This window comes from Rhinolophus hipposideros (assembly GCF_964194185.1).
Source record: "Rhinolophus hipposideros genome assembly, chromosome: 2".
Taxonomy (NCBI): Eukaryota; Metazoa; Chordata; class Mammalia; order Chiroptera; family Rhinolophidae; genus Rhinolophus; species Rhinolophus hipposideros.
In genome coordinates, this window is record NC_138048.1 from 108212274 (window position 1) to 108233036 (window position 20763).

General features: G+C 53.7%; 1 protein-coding gene across 3 annotated transcripts in view; it reads left to right on the forward strand.

Moving 5' to 3' along the window:
• The first annotated feature begins 4364 nt into the window (after positions 1–4364).
• PDE9A (phosphodiesterase 9A) overlaps positions 4365–20763 on the forward strand; it is a 96374-nt gene continuing 79975 nt past the window's right edge. Inside the window, exon 1 of one of the 3 annotated variants that reach the window (XM_081073772.1) lies at positions 4365–4613. In XM_081073772.1, the coding sequence (XP_080929898.1) occupies positions 4545–4613 (69 nt within the window). In that variant the 5' untranslated portion in view covers positions 4365–4544. The remainder of the gene's footprint in view (positions 4614–20763) is intronic. The other 2 variants (XM_081073773.1, XM_081073774.1) reach the window with 2 other exon arrangements.

Genomic DNA, 20763 nt, shown 5'->3' on the forward strand with positions numbered 1-20763 from the left:
GGAGCAGGTTTCAGGGGGAACCAACCTTGGAACTTTCTGTCGCATCCCCATCTGTGGGGAGGGAGAGGGGTGGGAGATTGAATCAATCGCCAATGGCCAATGAGTTAATCAATCGTACCTATGCATGGAAGTCTCCATAATCACCCCAAAAGGACGGGGTTCTAAGAGCTTCCAGGTTGGTGATCACGTGGACATTCAGGGAGAGGGGCACCCTGGAGAGGGCTCGGGAGCTCTGTGCCCTTTCCTCACACCTTGCCCTATGTTCCTGCCTGTTCGTGAGTTACATCCTTTTGTAAAACACCAGTAATCGGGTAAGTAACTTGTTTCTCTGGGTTCTCTGAGCCATTCTAAGAAATTAATCGAGAACCTCCAGTCTATAGCCCGTCAATCAGAAGCGCAGGTGACCACCTGAACTTGCGGGTGGCATCTGACGGGGAAGGAGGCAGTCTTGTGGGACTGAGCCCTTAGCCCGTGGGACCAGATCCTACCTACGGGTCCGTGGTGTCAGGACTGAATTGAATTGTAGGACGTCCAGCTGGTGTCTGAGAATTGCTTGTTGGTGGGAACCCCCACATTAATCTGCACACTTTGGACTTGGGTGCTCAGGTCCCTTACCATTATGCAGGGCAAGTTGGTAAAATCTAAAGTTTAAATGTGCGTGCACTTTTATCCAGAAATCTTACTTCTAATAATCGGTACTACAGTATAGCCACACATCTACCAAAGGATATACGTGGGGGTGGTTTGTTTTTTTTTTTATACCATTTACAACCAAAAAATACTGGGGAAATCTCAACACCCATCACATAGGGCATCTTATCTAAACAGATTAAAGAGCATGCATGTCAGAGACCCACAGGACAATGTCTAAGAAGGACCTGCAGGGACTTTGACTTTTCCAGTACGTTGTTTGAAATCTTTACAACTAGGAATGATTTTGTAATTGCCAAACCCATAGAGAGAAAGAAGAGTGTGTGTGTGTAAATCAAATGCACTAAAGTTGACCCTGTGTGGTTATCTCGGACCCAACTCTGATCTCAGGAGCCCAGCAGCTTTGCATCTCCAGGAACTTGTCGATTTGAGAAACATCCAGACCTATAGAGAATTTTTATAAGCGTTTATATGAGCGAATCTGACGACATATGTCGGGGAGCAAGATCTCAAATGCTCCTGAGAATAATAAGTTTTGGAGTTTCTTTTATGCATTTGAGATTAAGGAGGAAACGTCAGGAAGATTACATGGAGGTAGGAGAAGGCAAGATGGGGATGGGATTACAGGATAGTTAACAAGATTCTGGGCTCTCTTGAGGGTGGTTACTGCTTATGTCAAAGGTGTGTTAACCTAGACACACAGGAACAAGGGACAGGGTTGGCTTAAGGCAAAGATAAGCCTTTTACTAAGGAAGTTAGATGCCTGGGGCGAGACTACTCGCCAGGACCTGCCCAGATAGGAATTAACGATCAGGTCACCCTGTCAGGTTACTTTCCATAGAACCCCTTTTTTTCATCCACAAGCTCCTTCACCTCCACCCCGCCCCTACCCCACCCCTCCCCACCTCACCCACCCCGTCCATGAGATTCGGGTGGACAGGATCTCACATCCACAGCCCCGGATGGCTGGAAACTTCCCTCCCTGGAACTTCCCCAGGACTGGCTTTGCCCCTTAGTCGCCAAGTTCCCACAGACCCACAGGCCTCCTGTTCCCCACCGGCTCCTCATTCCAGCCCCTGCCCACCTGACAGAGGCAGGCGGTTTCTTTTGTTTTTATCTTGATTCTGGGAACTTTGGCTGCATTCCTGGTGGCCACGCTGGGATCAAGAATGAAAGTCAAGGACGCCAGGGAGAACTTCCGGCAGATCGGTGAGCTCCCAAGGGAGGGTCGGGTCCGGAATCTTCCTGCAGGGCCGTCAGAATGAGAAAGCATCAGTTTAGGCAGAATCACATTATAGGAAAGGGAAGGAGAGCAAAAAGCAGAAATAACAGCAGCCTAAGAAATGAGCAGACAGGAAAGACTCGAACACTGGGATTTAGAATCCATCCACTTCTCACCACCATCACTTTACAAAGATTTTTGCGGCAGCCTAGTCAGTGGTCTCCTGCCTGCAACCCTCCCCCTCTAGTGCTTTGCCCACCCAGAGCGGGATGACCCTGTTAGAATGTGAGTGGGCCCCTTCGGCCTCTGCTCATCCTTCTGCGTGGGCCACACCTGACCGGGTAGAGCCAAGTCACTTGTGTGGCCCTCGCAGGACCTGCCACCTGGCCCCTCTCTGACCTCACACTGCAGAGCCCCTCTGCCCACTGCCTCCGTCCCCTCCAGCCACACTGCCTCCTGCATCAGGGACCTTGCCATGAGGACGCTCCCTTTGCTAGAAGGTTCGTTCCTCCCATGTACACCCCTCCGTGCCCCTCCATCCACACTGCCTTCGCTTCGGCATGACTCTCCTCCTTCGCACTAATGATTATCCAACACACTGCGTGTCATGTCTATTTATCCCATCTTGTCTGTCTCCCACTCTCACGCCGGCTTCTCCAGGCCAGAGGCTTTGTTTCTCAGATCTCCAGGGGGTGCTCTGTGCCTAGAACAGCCCCAACACGCTGTAGGGACAGTTCTGATAGATGCAAGAGCCGCCGTGGCCCATCGGGGCCCAGGTGGGGCAAGGACTGCTGTGCCATTGGTTGAATATCCATAGAGCGGTCTAGTCTGTCACCCACCTATGGCAGTGGTTATTATTCTAAATACAGAATGGGCCAGGTGGCGTAAGGCCCACCCCTCGTGGGACCAGTCACACAGTCCGTCAGCGAGGAGATGGCTCTGCAGAGACGCTCACCGTGTGAGGGCACTTGTCTTTCCAGGGCACTAGAAGGAGATGATTCAAGAGGCCTGGGTCAGATGACAATAACACATGGAGAATAAAGAAGCATCAAGCTAATGAGCCATCTGCCAGGCGGCGAGATTTCCACGCCAGGCAGTATACCAGCCCCGCAAATCAGTTGCTGGATTTGCCCAAATAGCATCAGGACATGCAACAACAGCGCTGAACCGTAATGCTAGCGCTCGCTCCCGTTTTCTGGGAACACATTATCACAGCTGTGAATCAGGTGGCCAGCTGTAACCACCAAGCTGGGGTCACCTCCCCACACGCTCTTCAAAGGCCTCCTGGCTGCTCCCTCTTCGCCCCCAGTCACTTGCAAAGCAAGTCTCGTGGTGCGCAGGCCTGACATGGTCCAGGCAAGGGCAAAGTGTCATCATCCTTTGGGAGCCCCATGAGCAGGCAAGGGACATGAAGTGACACGTGCTGGGCTGTCCGAAGGCTGAGGAAGACGCTTCCCCTGACGATGGTGGGCCCACCTTCCCCGGAGCTCCAGGAGGCCCCGAGGGAGTCTGGAGAGCCAGTGACAGTGTGCCAGGTGGAGGCCAGATGGCCGGGAAGAGGAAGGGAATGACTGAGCCACGGCAGTGGTCAGCCCAGCTCGGGCAGGCCTGGGGGAGACGGGAGCCTGTGTGCACCAGGAACTCTCTCAAGCAGCAAAACCCAGACATTCAACAGATGGAAGGCAGTGGCTTGGGATTCACTCAGAAGGAAACAACAAGCCGCACACCGCTTCCCAAAGTAACAGGCACTGAGGCCCACTCACCCTCCCCTCCAATCCTTCCCACTGCAAGAGCCCCGAGAGAATTGTGGAACCGGAACCGCAAAGGCAGCCCCCACTGTGATCGCAGGTCACATCTGCCTGAAAGCCCTCCTTTTCCCCCTCCTGTTTTTCCCACACTCCCTGTAGCAGCTAACAAAGGGGTGGGGACAGAACAGTGCTGAAACCAGCAAAGAGCTGGTGGCTGGGTAGTCCTCACGCGGGCTACATTAAAGACAGAAATAAAATTGCCATTTCAGCTCCTGGTGCAGCTGGAAGAGGCTGTCACTCCCTAGAATGTACAGAAAAGTTAAGGGAAGGATGTGCATGAATGAGAAGGAACTTTTCCCGTTTCCTATTCACATTAAAGGAGGACTCGGTCACAGCAGGGGAGAGGGACCTACTAGGGAAATTTTTCTCTGCTAAGTGGTGCTTGGGCTTGGGTCGTGACCACAAATAGCTCAGGGCGCCATGCCAGCCAGGTGCTTGATGAGGATTGCTTGTCCACCGGCGGAGGTCGCTATGGGAATCTGGTCACATGGGGAGGAGACCAGCCCTGCTGCCAGAGGGTGTCGCTAGCTCTGGGCACTTGTCCAGAGGGCACTTGGAGACAGGCTGCCCACTTGGCCCTGTCCCCGAGGCGACTGGAGTGCAGCGGAAGAGGAGAGCGTGCCTTAAATGTGGGAAGTGGGGAGCAGGGCGTGAGGGGGGGGAGGGAGGGGGGGCGGGAGGGGGAGGGAGGCGGGAAGGAGCGAGGGAGGGGACGCGCGAGCCGCGGAGGCGGCGGCGCCCTGGTTGGCCGCTCGCCGTCCTCCCGCCGCCCGCCCCCTCCTCCCTCCCACGCCCCGCCCTCCTCGCGGCGCTGGCGTCGAGAAAGTACAGTAAAAAGTCCAAGTGCAGCCGCTCGGCGCAAGATGGGGTCCGGCTCCTCCAGCTACCGGCCCAAGGCCATCTACTTGGACATCGATGGACGCATCCAGAAGGTAGCCCCCTTCCCATCCCGCCCCCGGGAGCCACGGGGCCCCTCCCGGCGACCCCGCTGTGCGAGCCCGCGCGGGGGGCTGCTCCCGGTGACAGCGGGGGTCGCGGCGGGGGCGGCGGCGGCGCTGGCGGGTGGGGGTCCAGGCGGGAGTCGGGGGCCGGCGTCCGCGCGTCCCTGTCTGGGCTGCGGCCCCCCGCGACTTCGTCCGGGGGTGGCGGGGCTCTGCGGGCCAGGTGTCCCCCACGAACCGGCCGGCCCTCCGTGGGAGGGGGCCTTCGCAGGCGTTTTTCCATTTCATGGGCAGAGCTTTCTTTCCCCCACATCTGATTAGGCTGAGTTTGTCCGTCCGGAGGCTGGTGCGTTAACCTTTTCATTTCCGGCTGAGAGACCCCCGGGAGCCTGTAGGCAGACGTGCGAGACAGGGCCCTGCCCACGGGGGGCGCCCGCGCCAGCCGCCCGCTGCGAGGACCCGCCGCTTCCCGGCCGCGGAGCAGGTGCTGGGGGGCGGGGCTGGCCCCGCAAGGGCGGCTGCAGCTGCCCGCCCCGGTCCCCGCAGGTGGTCAGCTCTGACTGCAGAGGGGCTGGCCTGGGCTGCTCTACCTCCTGGGCCCCTGCAGAGAGACTGGGGTCCTACACAAGGACCAGGGGGCCCCCTGGACCAGCTCCGCTGTCCTCCTGCCCTCCTCTGGAGATACGAAGCCCACCAAATGTCCAGTGTCCCTAACCAACTTGAATTTCATAGGACAGGCATCCAGATCCAGAGCAGGCCCCCCCATGTTGATGGCCCCTCCCCTTCTAAGCCCCTGGCATGGGTCCAGAGAGTCCTGACCCCTGCTTCTGATTGGCAGAGAGGGACAATCAGTGAGCTCGCTTAGAGAAGGGCTCTCTTTAGCTGCCCCGAGACACCCCCCCCCCCCAGGGAAAAGCCAGAGTGAGGCCACCTTCCAAACACCAGCTGAACAGTTTCATCTCACTCTTCTCCAGGAGCACCCCAGCTGGGGAGCCTGGGAGGGGTGCCCAGCCAGGCACAGCGTAGGTACTCTGTAGGTCTCAGATGTACGGCTGCGTGCTGATAGACTTGTCAACAAACCCCCTCACTCTCAGCCCATCCCCAGCTTGATCCCTGTGAAATGAGAAGCACAGGCTGCCCTTCCTTCACGACACTGCACTTCAGTAGAATCAGATAACAGGGGACAGGAAGCATCTGCTTGGGCAGCTGGCAGCCCCTTCTTGTCATCAGCCCCGGGCAGTTGGTCAGTGGTACAGGCAGGACCACACCCAGGGCTCTGACTCCAGGACCAGGCACCTGTACGACACAGCCGTGAGGGGAGGGACACACGGCTAAGTACGGTCCTGCTCAGCATGCACACACAACATGCACACACAACAGACACAGACGCGCAAGCGTACACATACCACACACACACAAAAGTGCAAACATGCACGTGCACAGGCAAACGAGCAAACACGCACACGCATACACAGCACACTTTCTGCCCGACCAGATGAGAGGTATCAAAGATCGGCCTTTTTATCTTTTGAAAGAGGTGAGATGAGACACTGTCACCAGGTCAGAAGTGACAGATCCTTCCCAAGAACTTCCCAAAGGTGTCCTCAAGAAACATGATTGGAAATGGGTGAAAAGTGGAAGAGAGGTTCCAGAGGGCAGGAGGTGAGCACCGAGTCTGCCAGGCTCTGCTGTCATTGTTGGCAGGGTGGTTTTTTACAAGTGACACACCCAACGTTGGGGTGATCGCCAGGAAAACAGCCCTGCAGGTGGCCCTGGATGACCTTGGGCATTCAGGAGGGAGGCCGTGGCCTTGGGAGGGGCCAGATCTGATGTGGAGAGGGTGCCACCACTTTCTACGATCATGGGCAAGTCCCTTGGGTGCTCTGAGCTGTCCTGATTGTCTGTAAAGTGGGAGAGTAACCTCAGCTTTGTAGACAGTCTCTCAGAGTAACCGAGATCATGTAAACAGAGCCGGAACGCTGCTGGAACAGGATGGCACTGTGGGTGCTCTCTCTCTGTGGCCATAGATGCCATTTAACTGACACAAGTGGGGGAGGAGATGGGCCATGGTCCTGAAACCTGTGCCATCCTGCAATGTCTGTCACTCATTCTGGGCCTTGCTCGGTACCCTCTCCCTTTGCTGTTGACACTGTTGGGACTTGTAACCCTGGTTGAGAGCCGAATCGGTTGGGGTTTCCAAACTGGAAAAGGTCACCTCTCACTCACCTCATACTCCAGGTTGCCCTGGCACCTCTTAGTACCAGGTGAAGGAGAAGGGAGAGGGAGCCAGGTCCCCACACCCGGAGAGCTGGGGATCCTGCCCCGGAGGACTCCGCTCTGGAAGCGGGGGTGTCTTGTCTGTGACCAGGGCTTGCTTGTTCCTTTCCACAGCTTCCCCTGGCCCGGGAACCCCGGCCTCGGCCCCTGCTCCTTTCTCCCACCCTTGCACAGAGAAAGGTGCACTCAGCTGGGGTGCCTGGGCTTGGTGGGACCACGCGCTCAGTGCTGGGGAGCCCCAGGGGCTCCTGCCTGGTAGCTCATCTGGGTGTGTATTCGCTGACCTTCCCAGTGTGGCAGCAGGAAGCCTTTGTGAGACGCCCCTGCCTGACCTTGGACTTGGGTTTGGTGAGAAGCCTAGTATGGGCAAGACTGACTGTCTGGTGTGGTTGGCTCCCTGACCCACGGGCACCTTTCCCCTCCTGGAATGTGTCTGTCATGCCACCTGGCAAAGCCCCATGAAAGTTTCCTTTCCTCATAACACCTGCGTACCTGCTTGGCCCTCTGCTCAGAGCGTCCTTCTGCTCACTGGAGGGTTCTTGCCTAGGGCCAGGCAGAGCCATCAAGAGCTCTCCGGGCTCTGGAGTACCTGTCTGCTCCCCTCGCGCCGGCCAGGTGACAGAGACACCCCCATCCCCGGCCGCCGCCGTCAGCAATATTCATTTATCTTCCTTTAAATGTTTGTAACTTAAGTTCTTTAAACAGATATTAAAATGGTAACATAAGCCAAATTGTAACCAAGGGAAGTTGGAGAAGGGGGTGATCCCACACCCTTTTGGGGTTTCCAGTGTGGAAACAGAGGTGGGGCCGGTGATGATGGGGAGAAGAGCAGGACCTTTTGATTCCCAGCCCGAACCCTGGCTGGCGATAACCTCTCTGTCTCTAGTGGCGTCAGAGCTGGGCTGTGACAATTAATAAGCGTCTCTATTTCAGTCTCTTTTCTGACAAGTAGATCAGCCACTGAAGTAAATCGGCCTGACTGCCTGCCACGTGACAGAAGGTACTGTGGTACCACAAGGACGCTGAGACGTCAGGGAGCTGCTGGCCTCCCTCCTCCTCCTCACTTGCCCTGTCTGAAGGCCATTAAAACCAGACATTTCCGACCCCTGGAGGCCCTGGAGGGGGATGGCTAGAGCCTTGAACCCCACTGATGTCATCAGAGTTGACAGATAATGACAAGGAGACCTCTCCGACTGAATGCAGCGCACCTTTGTCGGAGGGGCTGGGGCCGCCCGTGGTGGTCACGCGGAGCGGTGGAGGCCATGGTCCTGGGACAGACAGCCTCGCGGTGCCCTGCTCTGCCACGTGCCAGCTGGGAAGCCCGAGGGAAGTTACCTTGTCCTAGGTGAAGTGGGTGCAGTGGTGGTGCCCCCTGTGGGGTGGCTGCAGATGGCACTAAGTAACGCCTGAAAAGTGCTCGTCACATGGGAAGGCTCAGTAAACCTGTCCTGCCCTTGGCCTGGGCACAGCATGGCCCCTCCCCACGCCTCAGCGCCTGCCCCGCCCCGGACCTACCAGTGCAGACTCTGGAAGAAGCTACGGCAGGCGCTTTGTTGTCCCTTGTTTTGTATCTCTGGGAGCCCACTGTGACTGAAGCACAGAGAGGGAGGCAGTGCCAAGGACCCCAAGACCTTGGGTCCCACTGCCCAGGGCATCTTCACCTCTGACCCGGCAGAGGCTACTCTCGTATTGGAAAGGGGGCACTTTCACCCTGAGCCCACGGGGTCCAGTAGCCTCAGCCTCTGGGCACTGAGGGGCCGCCTGGCCTCAGAAACGTGCAGAGTATAGCTCTGGTCATCAGGGAAGGAAAGCCAGGGCAGAGGGAGAGCCAGGGCATGCACATCAGACCCACTGGTGTGAACGACATTCAAACAGGTGAAACTGATGCAGCCGGGGGTCTCAGTGCCAGCAACAGGCAGGGGGCAGCAGGACTGGGCCAGCGGGTCGCCTTGGGTCACTGCGGGCTGGGTCCCAGCTCCCCTGTCCCTGGTTTGCTGCCTGTGGGGTAGCTGGCATGCCACCCTCCATCTCTCCCACAATAAGTGGCATAAACTGAACAATCTCCATCCAGCCACCCGCTCCCCTGGCTGCGGGCGACCCAGCAGGCCACACTTTTGGGGAGTGGGGGAGGTCTTTGGCCAAGAGGGCTGAGAGTTCCCAGAGATGCAGGGACCTCAAGTGTCCACCTGACAAGACAGCAGCAGCCCACCAGCTGGTCCTGCCCCGGTGAAGGAGGCCCCTTTGTCCCCCACTTGCTCCCCTGGCCAGACATGCAGTGTCATGAGAGCTGGCCACTTAGACACCCACAGCTGGGCGCACGCGCTCCTACCCTGGAACCCAGCTGGGCAGCTAGGGGCTGAGCTCGACGTGGAACCATACAAAGCCTCCTGCTCAGCTCGCCAGGCTACTACCTCCTGCTTTTGTGGTTCAGGGTCTGCATTTCCAAAGTTCTCAATCTTTCTGAGAAAACAATATGTTCTAAGGTAGTGTACACCTAGAGACCGGCCTTTGGGAGTGAAAAAGTGCACGCACCTGTCCCTGGGCACATAGGTTCACCGTCATGGTGGTCACCACACAGAGGCACTCAGCTGCCATGGAGGGTTCCAGACATTTTCTACGTCAGGAAATATCTCTGCAGGTGACCATGCGGGTTATTTGCCTCAGCCCCATCCCCGTCTGCTTGTCCCCCCTCCCCCCCCCCCCGCCCCGTGTCCTTGATTCCCAAAGCTGATTGTCCCACAAGAGCATTTGCCCAGAGCAGAAACGCGAAGCACCCCTGGAAACTTGGTCTGGAGGCAATTACGGAAGAGCCAAATGTTTTATTCACTTTGCTTTAAATTCCCTGCTAACATTTTTTCCACCATTTTAAACTGTAGTAAAATACCCATAGCATAAAATGTTACCATCTTAACCATTTCTGAGCGTACAGTTCAGTGGCATTCAGCACACTCACATTGCTGTACAACCGTCAGAACCATCCATCTCCAGAACTTTCCATCTCCCCAAATGAAACTAAGTCCCCATTGAACACTAGCTTCGCCTCCCCCGCCCCCGCCCCTGGCCCCACCACCCACTTCCTGTCACTATGGATGTGATGCCTCCAGGAACCTCCCGTGAGGTGCTCACACAGTACTTGTCCTTCTGTGACCAGCTTACTTCACTCAGTATCACGTCCTCTGGGTCCCTTCATGTTGGCACAGGCGTCAGAATGTCCTTCCATTTTAAGGCTGAATACCGTTCTGTTGTGTGTTCATACACGTGCTGTCTGTCTGTCCAGCCGTCAGTGAATCTGCCGGATACTTTTTAAACCTCAATCACTTCCATTCTCATTTCCTCAGTTTGCAACGGTATATCCTTGTGTCTTCTGACAACCTTTGTGTTTTCTGCAGCCCTCCCCATTTCCCAGGCATAGTTGTTCGTCTAGGAGGGTCGTGTGTGGTGTAGGCTGTGACATGTGACGTGTCACAGGCGGGGACAGGAGGACATGCTTTTCACGTTCAGTTGCACTCGGTCCAGTCACCAGGAACGTGGCGCAGGGTCGAGAGCAGGCTCTGGAGCAAGCCTGTCTGCATTTGGACCCGGCGTGTGTGTAAGTTGCTTACGTGCCTTGGGGTCTCCGTCTGCGAAGTGGGGCGAAGGGAGCATCTGCCTCAAAGGACTGTGGTTCAATGTGTGAATGTGTGTCACCTGCTGTCGGGGCCGTCCCATAAAGTCGTGGTTGTTTTTATTTGTTTGTCATGTATCCGTGTTGTAGATTCAGGGCAGCTGAATGTCTGGTTCAGGAAGACTGACTGAGACTGGGAGCCTCATGCTCCCAGGTTGGCCGGTGGCCATCTCGCCATGGCTCCAGCACAGGGCCAGGTGTCCAGGTGGCCCACTCTGTGGGGTGAGAGGCCGGCCAGCCCACAGTGCTTGCAGCTCAGCGACTGCGTGCGGCTGTGCTTCCCAGATGAACCCCAATATACCCTCCTTCCCGCATTCTTCCTACCCCCCAAAAAGACCACAAATGCCCTTCATTTCTCCTTCGACCCTTTCAGAGGTGGGGCTGCCATGAGGAGGGAGCGACGGTGACCACTCCGTGTAGGCATGGTCCCCAGGCTGCAGGGTCGTTTGTTCTGCTGGAGGAGGTGGTGGCAGTGATGGCACAGTATCTGACAAGGGACATCAGCCTTGCTGCTCAAACAAGCTGTGCTCAGAGAAGGCTTGCCTGGCCACTCACTGTCCATCACGGCCCGGGAGCACTCTGCTGGGTTTGTCACTTGGTTTGCCGGCCACACTTCCCCCACAGGTCCCCCATATACCACCTCAGACAGATGCCCGGCCGAGGGGGCTTTTGGGGGAACAAAAAGCGAACCGTGGAATGGCAGGAGTTGGTGGGATTCGTCATTGTCAAGCTCTCCTTGGTTTAGCCCAGAGCACTGCCATTAGGAGAAGCTGCCACCAAATGACAGCTTTAGGGTGACCAGGGCACTATCTGTCCAGATGGGGTTTGGTCACCCTGGGGGCCAGTGGCACACTGCGCTAATTTATTTTGTAAGCGGAGCGCTTAATGGAACTCGGTGATTCAGACTCTTTATCCTCACAGCCTCTGCCTTTGGGATTCTACAAAAACTTTTATGGCCTTACACATAACAGAGGAGGGGGCAGTGCATGCGGCACTGTTATCTGGAGATCTTTAATAATCTCTCCACCTAGACTTAAAATTGCAAGAACAGCTAACACAGAGCCCTGTCGACAGAAGCAGCTGGGTGTGGCTGGCGACCGCGTCTGTCCCCTGTCTGTTGCTCCCACCGTTTCTAAGGTGCTTTGGGAAACAGCACCCAAAATGGTTTTCATTCACGGTTATGTAAGTTTCACACGGGGAAATTTACGATGTGAGTGGTGGTTACAGTGTCACAATTAGTGGTCATGGTTCTCTGACCTCTCTCAGGGAAGCATGTCATGCAAGCCTAGAATGTTGACCGTCACAATTAATAACATCCAAAGCCTAGAAGATATTCAGGAAGTGCTGGGACCTGTGACTGCAGAGGTGGCCAATGACTGCATGGCCATTTGGACTCCTTCAGACTTAAGACGTCCCCTGAGCCGCCAGGACACGCAGCCATGGTCCCGACGTGTTTGAGCCCCAGACAGCAGAGATGGGAGATGACATCTGTGGCCTCCTGGCAGACAGCCTGGAGTATCCCAAGGAACGAGAGTCCACAGAGGAGCTGCCTGTGGCCAAGTTGAAAATGGGGGCAGTGTAGGAGCCGTGGGTTTCCTCCACAAATACTTCTTTGAGCAGCACTGGGTGGCATTGTGCTGACAAGGGGAATGGAAGGGCCACAGCTGCAGGGAGCTGAGACGTGATGTGTGGATGACGAGCATCAGCAGAGCGTCTGGCAGGTGACGAGGCACCTGGTGGGTGGGGCAGGCAGAGAGCTCTTCCCGGAGTCACACCTGCAGGTGCCTGAAGTGTTGCCCCTTAGAATCATCGCGGATCCTGAGGGGTTCCCACGAATGAGCCTGGAGAGTGTGCGCGGAGGTGCCAGCCAACACAGACTGATATTCTGACCTACAGACGTGTCAAGGCCTCCTTCCGCCCAGCCACCCCACCCCTGCACCCCAACATGTCACCCAGAACGTGATACAGAGTGCCAAGCCCCGTAGTCCATTGTTTCCAACTAGGCCTCCGCTCAGCACCTTCCCTCCCAGGCCTTTCCCCAAAGCACAGACCTCTGCAGGGCTTGGGGACCCTGGGTCCCCCGGAGTAGCCGGGGCCACCGCTGGATACCAGGCTTCCTGGAATGCTCCAGGTCCCACTGGTCTGGACTTCCTGATTCATTCTTAGCCCCTGCGATGAACCCACTGTGCGTCCTCCAGACGATAGGTCAGCAGCCCTGGGAGGACACCCGGAGCCAATCGGGTCCAGACACAGAACGGCCGTGAGGCACCTCCAGCTCCCGCCTGCCCTCTGCCGTGCCAGGCTTGGCTTCTGGAAGAAAGCTCCCAGGGTTAGCGGCTTTCAGCCAACTGCTGGGAGCCCACGCATCAAACTAAACATGGTGGGCCCTAGAGAGGTTCTTCGGTTCAGCGAGGAAGGCTGCCTGGGCATCGTGGCCTGGACACGCTGTGACTCAGGTGCTGGTGACAACAGTGGGCTGTGCCAACAGTACGATGCTGGTCTCAGGGAGGCACTGCCTGAGCTGAGCTTCTGTCACAGTGGCCCACCACCACATGTCCGCTGGCATTGAGCAGAAACCCCCATCTTTGGGGGTGCGTGTAGCAGCTACAGAGGAGGAAGGCAAGGTTTCCAGTCTGGCGGGCTCAGCCTGGACAACATCCAGGACGGTGGGAAGGCCACTCCAACCACCGCAGCAGCGGGCGTGGAACCAAGTTGGATCAGTTCGAGGCCCCTGTCACCCACGCTCTGAGACATTTCTTTGCTGGCAGGAAAACCAAGTTCAATTTTTCTAATGAATTTTTCTAAGGAAAGGAAAAAGAAGGGGCAATGGAGGGAGGAAGGATGGTCTTCTCCCCACTGCAGGTGGACGCTCCTTGGGCTCCCCCAGTCCACATGGCCAGCGAACTCCACAGCCTTTCTCCAGGGCCCCCGATTGTGATGGCCACTGTTCACTGGGTGCCCATGTGAGCCTCAGTTCCCTCTCCATGACGCTTGCTTACCAGGAGAGCGGAGCTCCCTGGCTCTGAGCTGGGGCAGGATCCTTTCCTCCTTCCTGTCTCAGGTCTCACTTTCACACGGTTTCTTCTGCGTCTTTTCATCCTTGTCCAGCATCCGCCGTTCTCACATCCCACTTTGGGACAGGGCTATAGGGGCTGCATGTTGGGAGAGGGCTTCCCATGGACGGTCCCTGAGGGGCTGTGGCCCAGCTCCTCCCCAGCACCTCCTCTTCCACCCTCCCCCCCACACACAGGTGCAAGGGACTCTGACCCCAGGGACCACACTGGAGCCTAATGCAACAGAGCCATGTCGGGCCCAGGGGAGAAGTGAGTAGAAGAGCAGGGCAAGAGCCCCATGAGGGGAAATGTGAAGGTCGTGCACCCACAGTTGTCTGTTGGAATCTGAGCTCAAGGTGTAAAGCAAATTTTAACCCAAGAGACCCCTTCAGAGCCTTTGCCCATAACACAGTCCTCTGGAGTGAGCTCCAGCTCAGCACATTTCTTATGCTCTTGGCTTCTTGCTTTTTGCATTTTTCAATCCCCTGTGATCCATTATTTATGACAGTGGAGACTGGCCTCAGACACCAGAAGTGAAAACAACATAAAAAAGCAACCCAGAAAGATGACAGGAGCGGTGAATGGATCAGCCATGACAAATGGGTTCCGTGCAGAGGGGCCGGAGACAGTGAAAGGGGTAGGGAATGGGCCCAGAAGTCCCGCCCAGCCCTGAGAGCCGGAGGGCATGTGCAGACGGTCTGGGTAGCTGCGTCCTCTAAGGAACACCCTCAACCAGGACAGAAATTCCCCGCAAGTTCCCAGGCTGTCTCCTCCAGTCTCCCTGCCCCCACCCAGACCCACATGAGCTCTGGGTGGGAGTGGCGGGTGCAGCCTCTGACCTGCTCCTGAGCCTTCAATCCATCTTTTGCTGGCCCCTCCTGAAGTGTGGTCCCAATATACGCTGGTGCCTCACATAGCTTAAAGGACTCCCATTACCTGCAGAGACGATCCTAGCCTTCTCCTGTGTGTGTGTTGTCTGCCTTCCCTTTGCCTCCCTGGTGAATTTGTGGTCATCTTTAGGGGCCCACCCAGACAATCCAGGATAAGCTCATCTCAAGACCCTCAATCTACTCACATCTGCAGAGACTTTGGAGATTGTAAGGTGATGTTCACAACCTCCTGGGTATCTTTGGTAGGTGGGGCATTATTCAGGGGCCACAGGGCTCTTAGCAATTTACCTGTAAATACATTTCTAGCCTCAGCTCAGACCACATTTCCTTGTGGTCTGCATGATGCAGGCTCTCATGATCGCTGCGTCCTCACCCTGCAGGGGCATTAGTCTGGAGTGTGGGTGGGCAAAGCGAGGAGACCACACCTTCCCGTCCCCTCCTGCTTTAGGCCACCCTGCTCCTGTCGCCTCCCCTGCTCCTGTCAGCCTTCTCACAACCACCTGTCAAACCTGCCCTTATTTTCATCTGTGTGGTGACATCACTGCCTCCCCTGCCTGCCGGCTGCATGTTCTGGGTGGGGTGTTAGATAGTTCTCTACTCCCCACCAAATTTTGCTGTACAATTTGATTAAATTAATCTATGTTAAGCAAATGTGCTTCTTAAATCCTTTCACCTAACAGACTTTTATTGAGGGTCTCCTGTGTGCTGGACCCCAGAGAAGGTGCATGATAGAGAGATGAACCTCGGGAGGCCATGGAACCCTCCAGAACACGAACCCAACCCCCACCACCACCTTCGTAGCTCATCCAGCCGCCCTGGAACCTGCAGGCTGGGGTTTGCCTCTGTGGTGCTGTGGGCTGGCTGCGTGACCTTGGGCTTCAGTTTGCACATCTGTAAAACAAGGGCAGCATCTGCCTAGCAGACATTTGTATAGTGCTCAGCACGTAGGATATCTTTGAAGTATTTTATAGAGGCTACTGGTATCTTCCCTGTGTTGCAGATTAGGAAAATATGCAGTGAAGAGGGTAAGGAATTTGCCCACAGTCCCCAAGTCCATGAGAGACAGAGCTGGGAGTTCAAGTGGGAGGCCAGCTTCAGGTCAGGCCACAAAACACTGTGTGGCCAAGCCTCTCCTTGGAGAAAGAAGTTGCCCGCGGGTTTGCTTGGCATGCGAGCATCTCTCGGGCTGGGTACAGAAACCGCCCCATAGCAGCTCAGGTAGAGCTGCCTTATCCCCACTTTGCGGGTGAGAATCTGAGACTCAGAGATGTGAACTGACTAGCCTAGAGCCACAGGCAGAGTCAGGTCTTCGAAGCCCAGCTCAGAATCTTCCCAACATCTGGTCCAGAGGCCTTATTGGGCTTCTTTTCCATCTCATCATAACCTATAAGCTGTGCAAGGGCAGTGAAGTTGGTATTTGGGAGCCTCTCTTTGTATTTGCCCTAAACTAACTCTCCCACAATTCCAGGAGGCTCTGCGTGTGCTGCATCTGAATTTTGTCAGTAATTCCAGACGTTCACCCCCCGTGCCCATCCTCATCTAACAACACTGCACCGCACTGAGCTGCCAACTCCTCCCCCGTCTCCTGACCATCACGTCTCTGCTGGACACTTGCAGTCACCCCTCTTCTTATTTCCACTCGCTGCTGTGTGACTGTGAACTTCCTTAACATTCTGAGCCTTAATATCTTCAAAATAAAAATAACAATACCCACCTTTCAGGCATGCTTTAAGGATCAAAGATGATGTGTGTTCTCCAACAAATAAATGACAAGAAACGGGGACTGTATGTCACACACACACACACACACACACACGTTTTCAAGTCAGGATCCAAATAAGATTCACGCATTGCTTTTGTTTGCTGTGTCCTTAAGTTTCTTTCTATCCATGTGTTTTGTCCCCTTTATGTTCTTTGCCATTTGTTGAAGAACACATATTACTTCCTTTTTTTAAAAAAAAGATTTGTATTAAAAATATAGCTATCATATAACATTATCTCAGTTTCAGGGGTACACCATAGTTATTCAACACTTACACACCTAAAGAAGTGATCACCATGATAAGTCCAGCAGCCGTCTGACACCGTCCCAGCTCTCACCATATTATGGACTGTATTCCCCCTGCTGTACATTACATCCCCATGACTTGTTTGTTTTATACCTGGAAATTTGGACCTCTTATTTCCCTTTCCCCCCCTTTTTAAATTTATCAATTACACTTGACATTCAGTATTATTTTACATCAATTTCAGGTGTACAGCATAGTGGTGAAACATTTATATAATTTAAGATGTGACACCCCCCCCCCCCGACTAGTCCAGTACCCACCTGGCACTATACATAGTTATTACCATATCATTGACTATATTCCCTGTGCTGTACTTTACATCCCCATGACTATTTTGTAACTACCAATCCGTGCTACTTCATTCCTTGACCTTTTTCACCCTGCCCCCCAAGCCCCTCCTACCTATCACCCCAACAATCTGGTCCCCACCTGACACCATATGTTGTTACCATATCATTGACTATGTCCCTTATGCTGTACCCCACATCCGGGTGACTACTTTGTACCAACCTATTTGTACTTATTAATTCCCTTCCCTTCTTTCACCCATACCCCAACCCTCCTCTTGTCTGGCAAACATCAAAACGTTCTCTGTGTCTGTGAGTTTGTTTCTGATTTGTTTGTTAATTTTGTTCTTAGAGTCCACATATAAGAGAAATCACATTGCATCTGTCTGTGTCTGACACCCCACTCAACACATTTCCCTCCAGGTCCATCCATGCCGCTGCAGATGAAGAACCCATTCCCTTCCCTGGCCAAGCAATATTCCATTGCATATATGTACCAGCTCCTCTTTATCCATTCTTCCATGGGCGGACACCCAGGCTGCCTCCACATCTTGGCCGTTGTAAACAATGCTGCAATGGACATATGGATGTACACATTCCCTCGAAGTAGCATTTTGGGTTTCCTCAGATAAATACCCAGAAGTGGTATTATTAGGTCCTTCTTTTGTCTCTTGTTATAGCTTTTGTTTTAAAGTCTATTTTGCCTGATATAAGCATTGCTACCCAAACTTTTTTGGGGGGCTTTTTTTTTTTCCATTTTCATGAAATATCTTTTTCCATCCCTGTGTGTCTTTTATTCTGAAGTAAGTCTGTTGTAGGGTTTTTTTTCTTATCCATTCAGCTCTCCTATGTCTTTTGATTGAAGCATTTAATCCATTTACATAGAAAGTAATTGTTGATGGATATGATAGCTGTTTCCATTTTATTATTCATAACTTTATTTTTTTCCCCCTTGTCTTAAAGAAGTTCCTCTAACATTCCTTGTAATACTGGTTTGGTGGTGATGAACTCCTTCAGCTTTTTCTTGTCTGGGAAGCTCTTTATCTGTCCTTCAATTTTAGATGGTAGCCTTGCTGGGTAGAATAGTTTTGGTTGTAGGTACTTGCTTTTCATCACATTGAATATTTTGTGCCAATCCCTTCTGGACTGCAAAGTTTCTGTTGAGAAATCAGCTGACAGTCTTGTTGGAGCTCCCTCATAAGTTACTAGTTGCTTTTCTCTTGTTGCTTTTAGGATTCTCTCTTTGTCTTTAACCTTTCGCATTATAATTATAATGTGCCTCAGTGTGGGCCTGTTTGGGTTCATCCTGTTTGGGACTCTCTGCGCTTCCTGGGCTTGTATGTCTATTTCCTTTGCCAGGTTAGGAAAGTTTTCAGTTGTTATTTCTTCAAATAGGTTCTCAATTCTTGCTTTCACTCTTCTCCTTCTGGTACCCCTCTGATGTGAATGTTGTTACGCTTGATGTTGTCCCAGAGGTCTCTTAAACTACCCTCATTTTTTTTAAATTCTTTTTTGCTATTCCAGTTGGGTGTTTTCTGCTACCTTGTCTTCTGAATCACTGATTTGATCCTCTGCTTTATCTCATCTGCTGGTGATTCCTTCTACTGCATTCTTCATTTCAGTTATTGTATTCTTCACTTCTGACTTTTTTTTATGGTTTCTATGTCCTTTTTTATATTTGAAATCTCTTTGTTGAAGTTCCCACTCAGTTCCTTAAGCATTCTTATAACCTTTGATTTGAACTCTGTCTCTGGTAGGTTGCTTGCCTCCATTTCCTCCTGTGCTTTCATTTGGGACACATTTTTTTTGTTTCCTCATTTAGATTGCCTCTCTGTGTTTGTTTCTATGTATTAGATAGATCAGCTATGTTTCCCAGTCTTGTCTGGGTGGCCTTAGGTAGTGGTGTCCTGTGAGAACGAGTGGCACAGTCTTCCTGGTCATCAGAGCCAGGTGCTCCAGGAGTGTCCCTTGTGTGTATTGTGTGTGTCCTCCTGTTATAGTTGAGCCTTGGTTGCTATGGGCACATCAGTGCATGGCATTGACCATCAGCCTGGCTGGCTATGAGGTTTGGCCCCGTCTGCAGCTTATGGGCAGATGTGTACGGGGCTTACCCCACTGAGTGGGATTCACCCCAGTGGGTTCTGTTGCCTGTTCAGACCATCCTTTGTGTATGTCACTTGTGGGGCTAATTAGGCAGTGCTCTGCTATGGTCTGAAGCCAACCTCCAAGTATGTTGTTTCCGGGGCCTCTTGGGAGGGACTCCAGTGCAGGCCTAGGCCACCCACTGCTTGTGACTGACGAGGGGCTACAAAGCTATCTGCAGTTGTTTGCTGCCTGTGCTAAACCCGGAGGCATGTGAAAGAGGCCACGCTGTGAACTGAGGAAGGCTGCCACCAGTACCCGGCCTGGGGTAGCTCCTTGTAATGTAGGGTCTCTGGTCCCGCTCTTGGTGGGTGGACACAGAATATGGTGAGGCCAAAAAGGAACACCCACGGAGCCATAGAAAGGGAAGTCATACCACTGTACTCTTGCTGATGGCTGGGTTGGAGACACAGGAAGGAGCCACACAATCTGCAATCTGCAGTCTGACTTTCTGCCAACCAACCAACTTGCCAGCATAGCCATGGCAGGTATATTAGTGGCTAATGGCTAACCGGCTACAGTTAATGGCCAACTAGTTACAGCTGATGGCCATCTGACCACAGCCGACAGCCATCTAATAACCGAGCCAGCACCCCTCCATGTGAGCCCAAGCGCCTGGGAACTGCTCTCTGGGACTCTGTCCTCATACCCCTCAAAAAGCCACCTGGAGGCCTGTTGCCACCTGCCAGCTCCCTTAGGGTTCATCCAGTGATAGAGCCTCATGGAGTATGCAAGTTGGGTGAGGCAGGGTCTCAGGGAGTCACTAGAGTGGGAAGAGTTGTGGTCACCAGGTTAATATAGACTCTGGTTTGGTACCGGTGCTGAGCCTGGAGTGACTCAGCAAAAGTCTCAGAGCATATTGAGGCTGGTTGTTGCCCACCTGGAGTTTGTCAGACTTGGATAGTTTTCCAAGAAAGATCGCAATGTGTGAGGCACTGGAGAAAAAGCCCCTAGCCGTGTGAGAGTTGGGCGGGCGGAGTCCCGGTGAGTCAGCAGGGTGGAGCCCTGGAGCTCAACAGGCCATCAGATTCAGGTTTGGCTGGAAGCTTAGGGGGTGGGCTCAACACGGGAAAAATGGCGCCTGCCTGCCAGCCGGCCGGCCGCACAGGAAGAAGTCTCCTCACAGGGAAAATGCCTACGGACTGTCCTCCAGCCTTGAAGACACACACCTCAGTCTGCCCCCATATGCCTCTGATGCCCCTCAAGTCACTGTCCTCCGCTGGAGCCCAAGCTGAGTGCCTGCAAGCGAGTGAGTCTGTTCTCGGGTTTTTTAAGAGGACAGCTGGGTTTCTTGCTGCCTTCTGAACGGTCAGAATCCCCACTATTTTTTACAGCCAGGTGTTGTGGAGGCGCCTCTTCCCTGCACCAGCATTCTGGGCTGGGGAGCTTGGTGTGGGGGGCTGGGGTCCCTCCCTCCTCTAGGGAGGGGAACCTCCACGGCCAAGATATTTCTCCTTATTCTCAACCACCACACAGAAGTTTGGGGCCAGTTCCCCATCTCCACCCCACCTACCATTCTCAATATGGCTTCTTCTTTATGTTTTTGGTTATAGGACTTCTGTTTGGCTAGACTTCAGATGGTTCTCCAGGTTGATTGTTATATAATTTAGTTGTGAAGAACACCTATTACTTCTCATTTTTGAAACATATATACTGGGGTGCCAAAAAAATGTATACACATTTTAAGAAATGTTGTCTATGCCCAAGCAGTAGTTTGCTGTAATCAGAAGTGTCTGGACACTGGTGGTAACCACTTTGA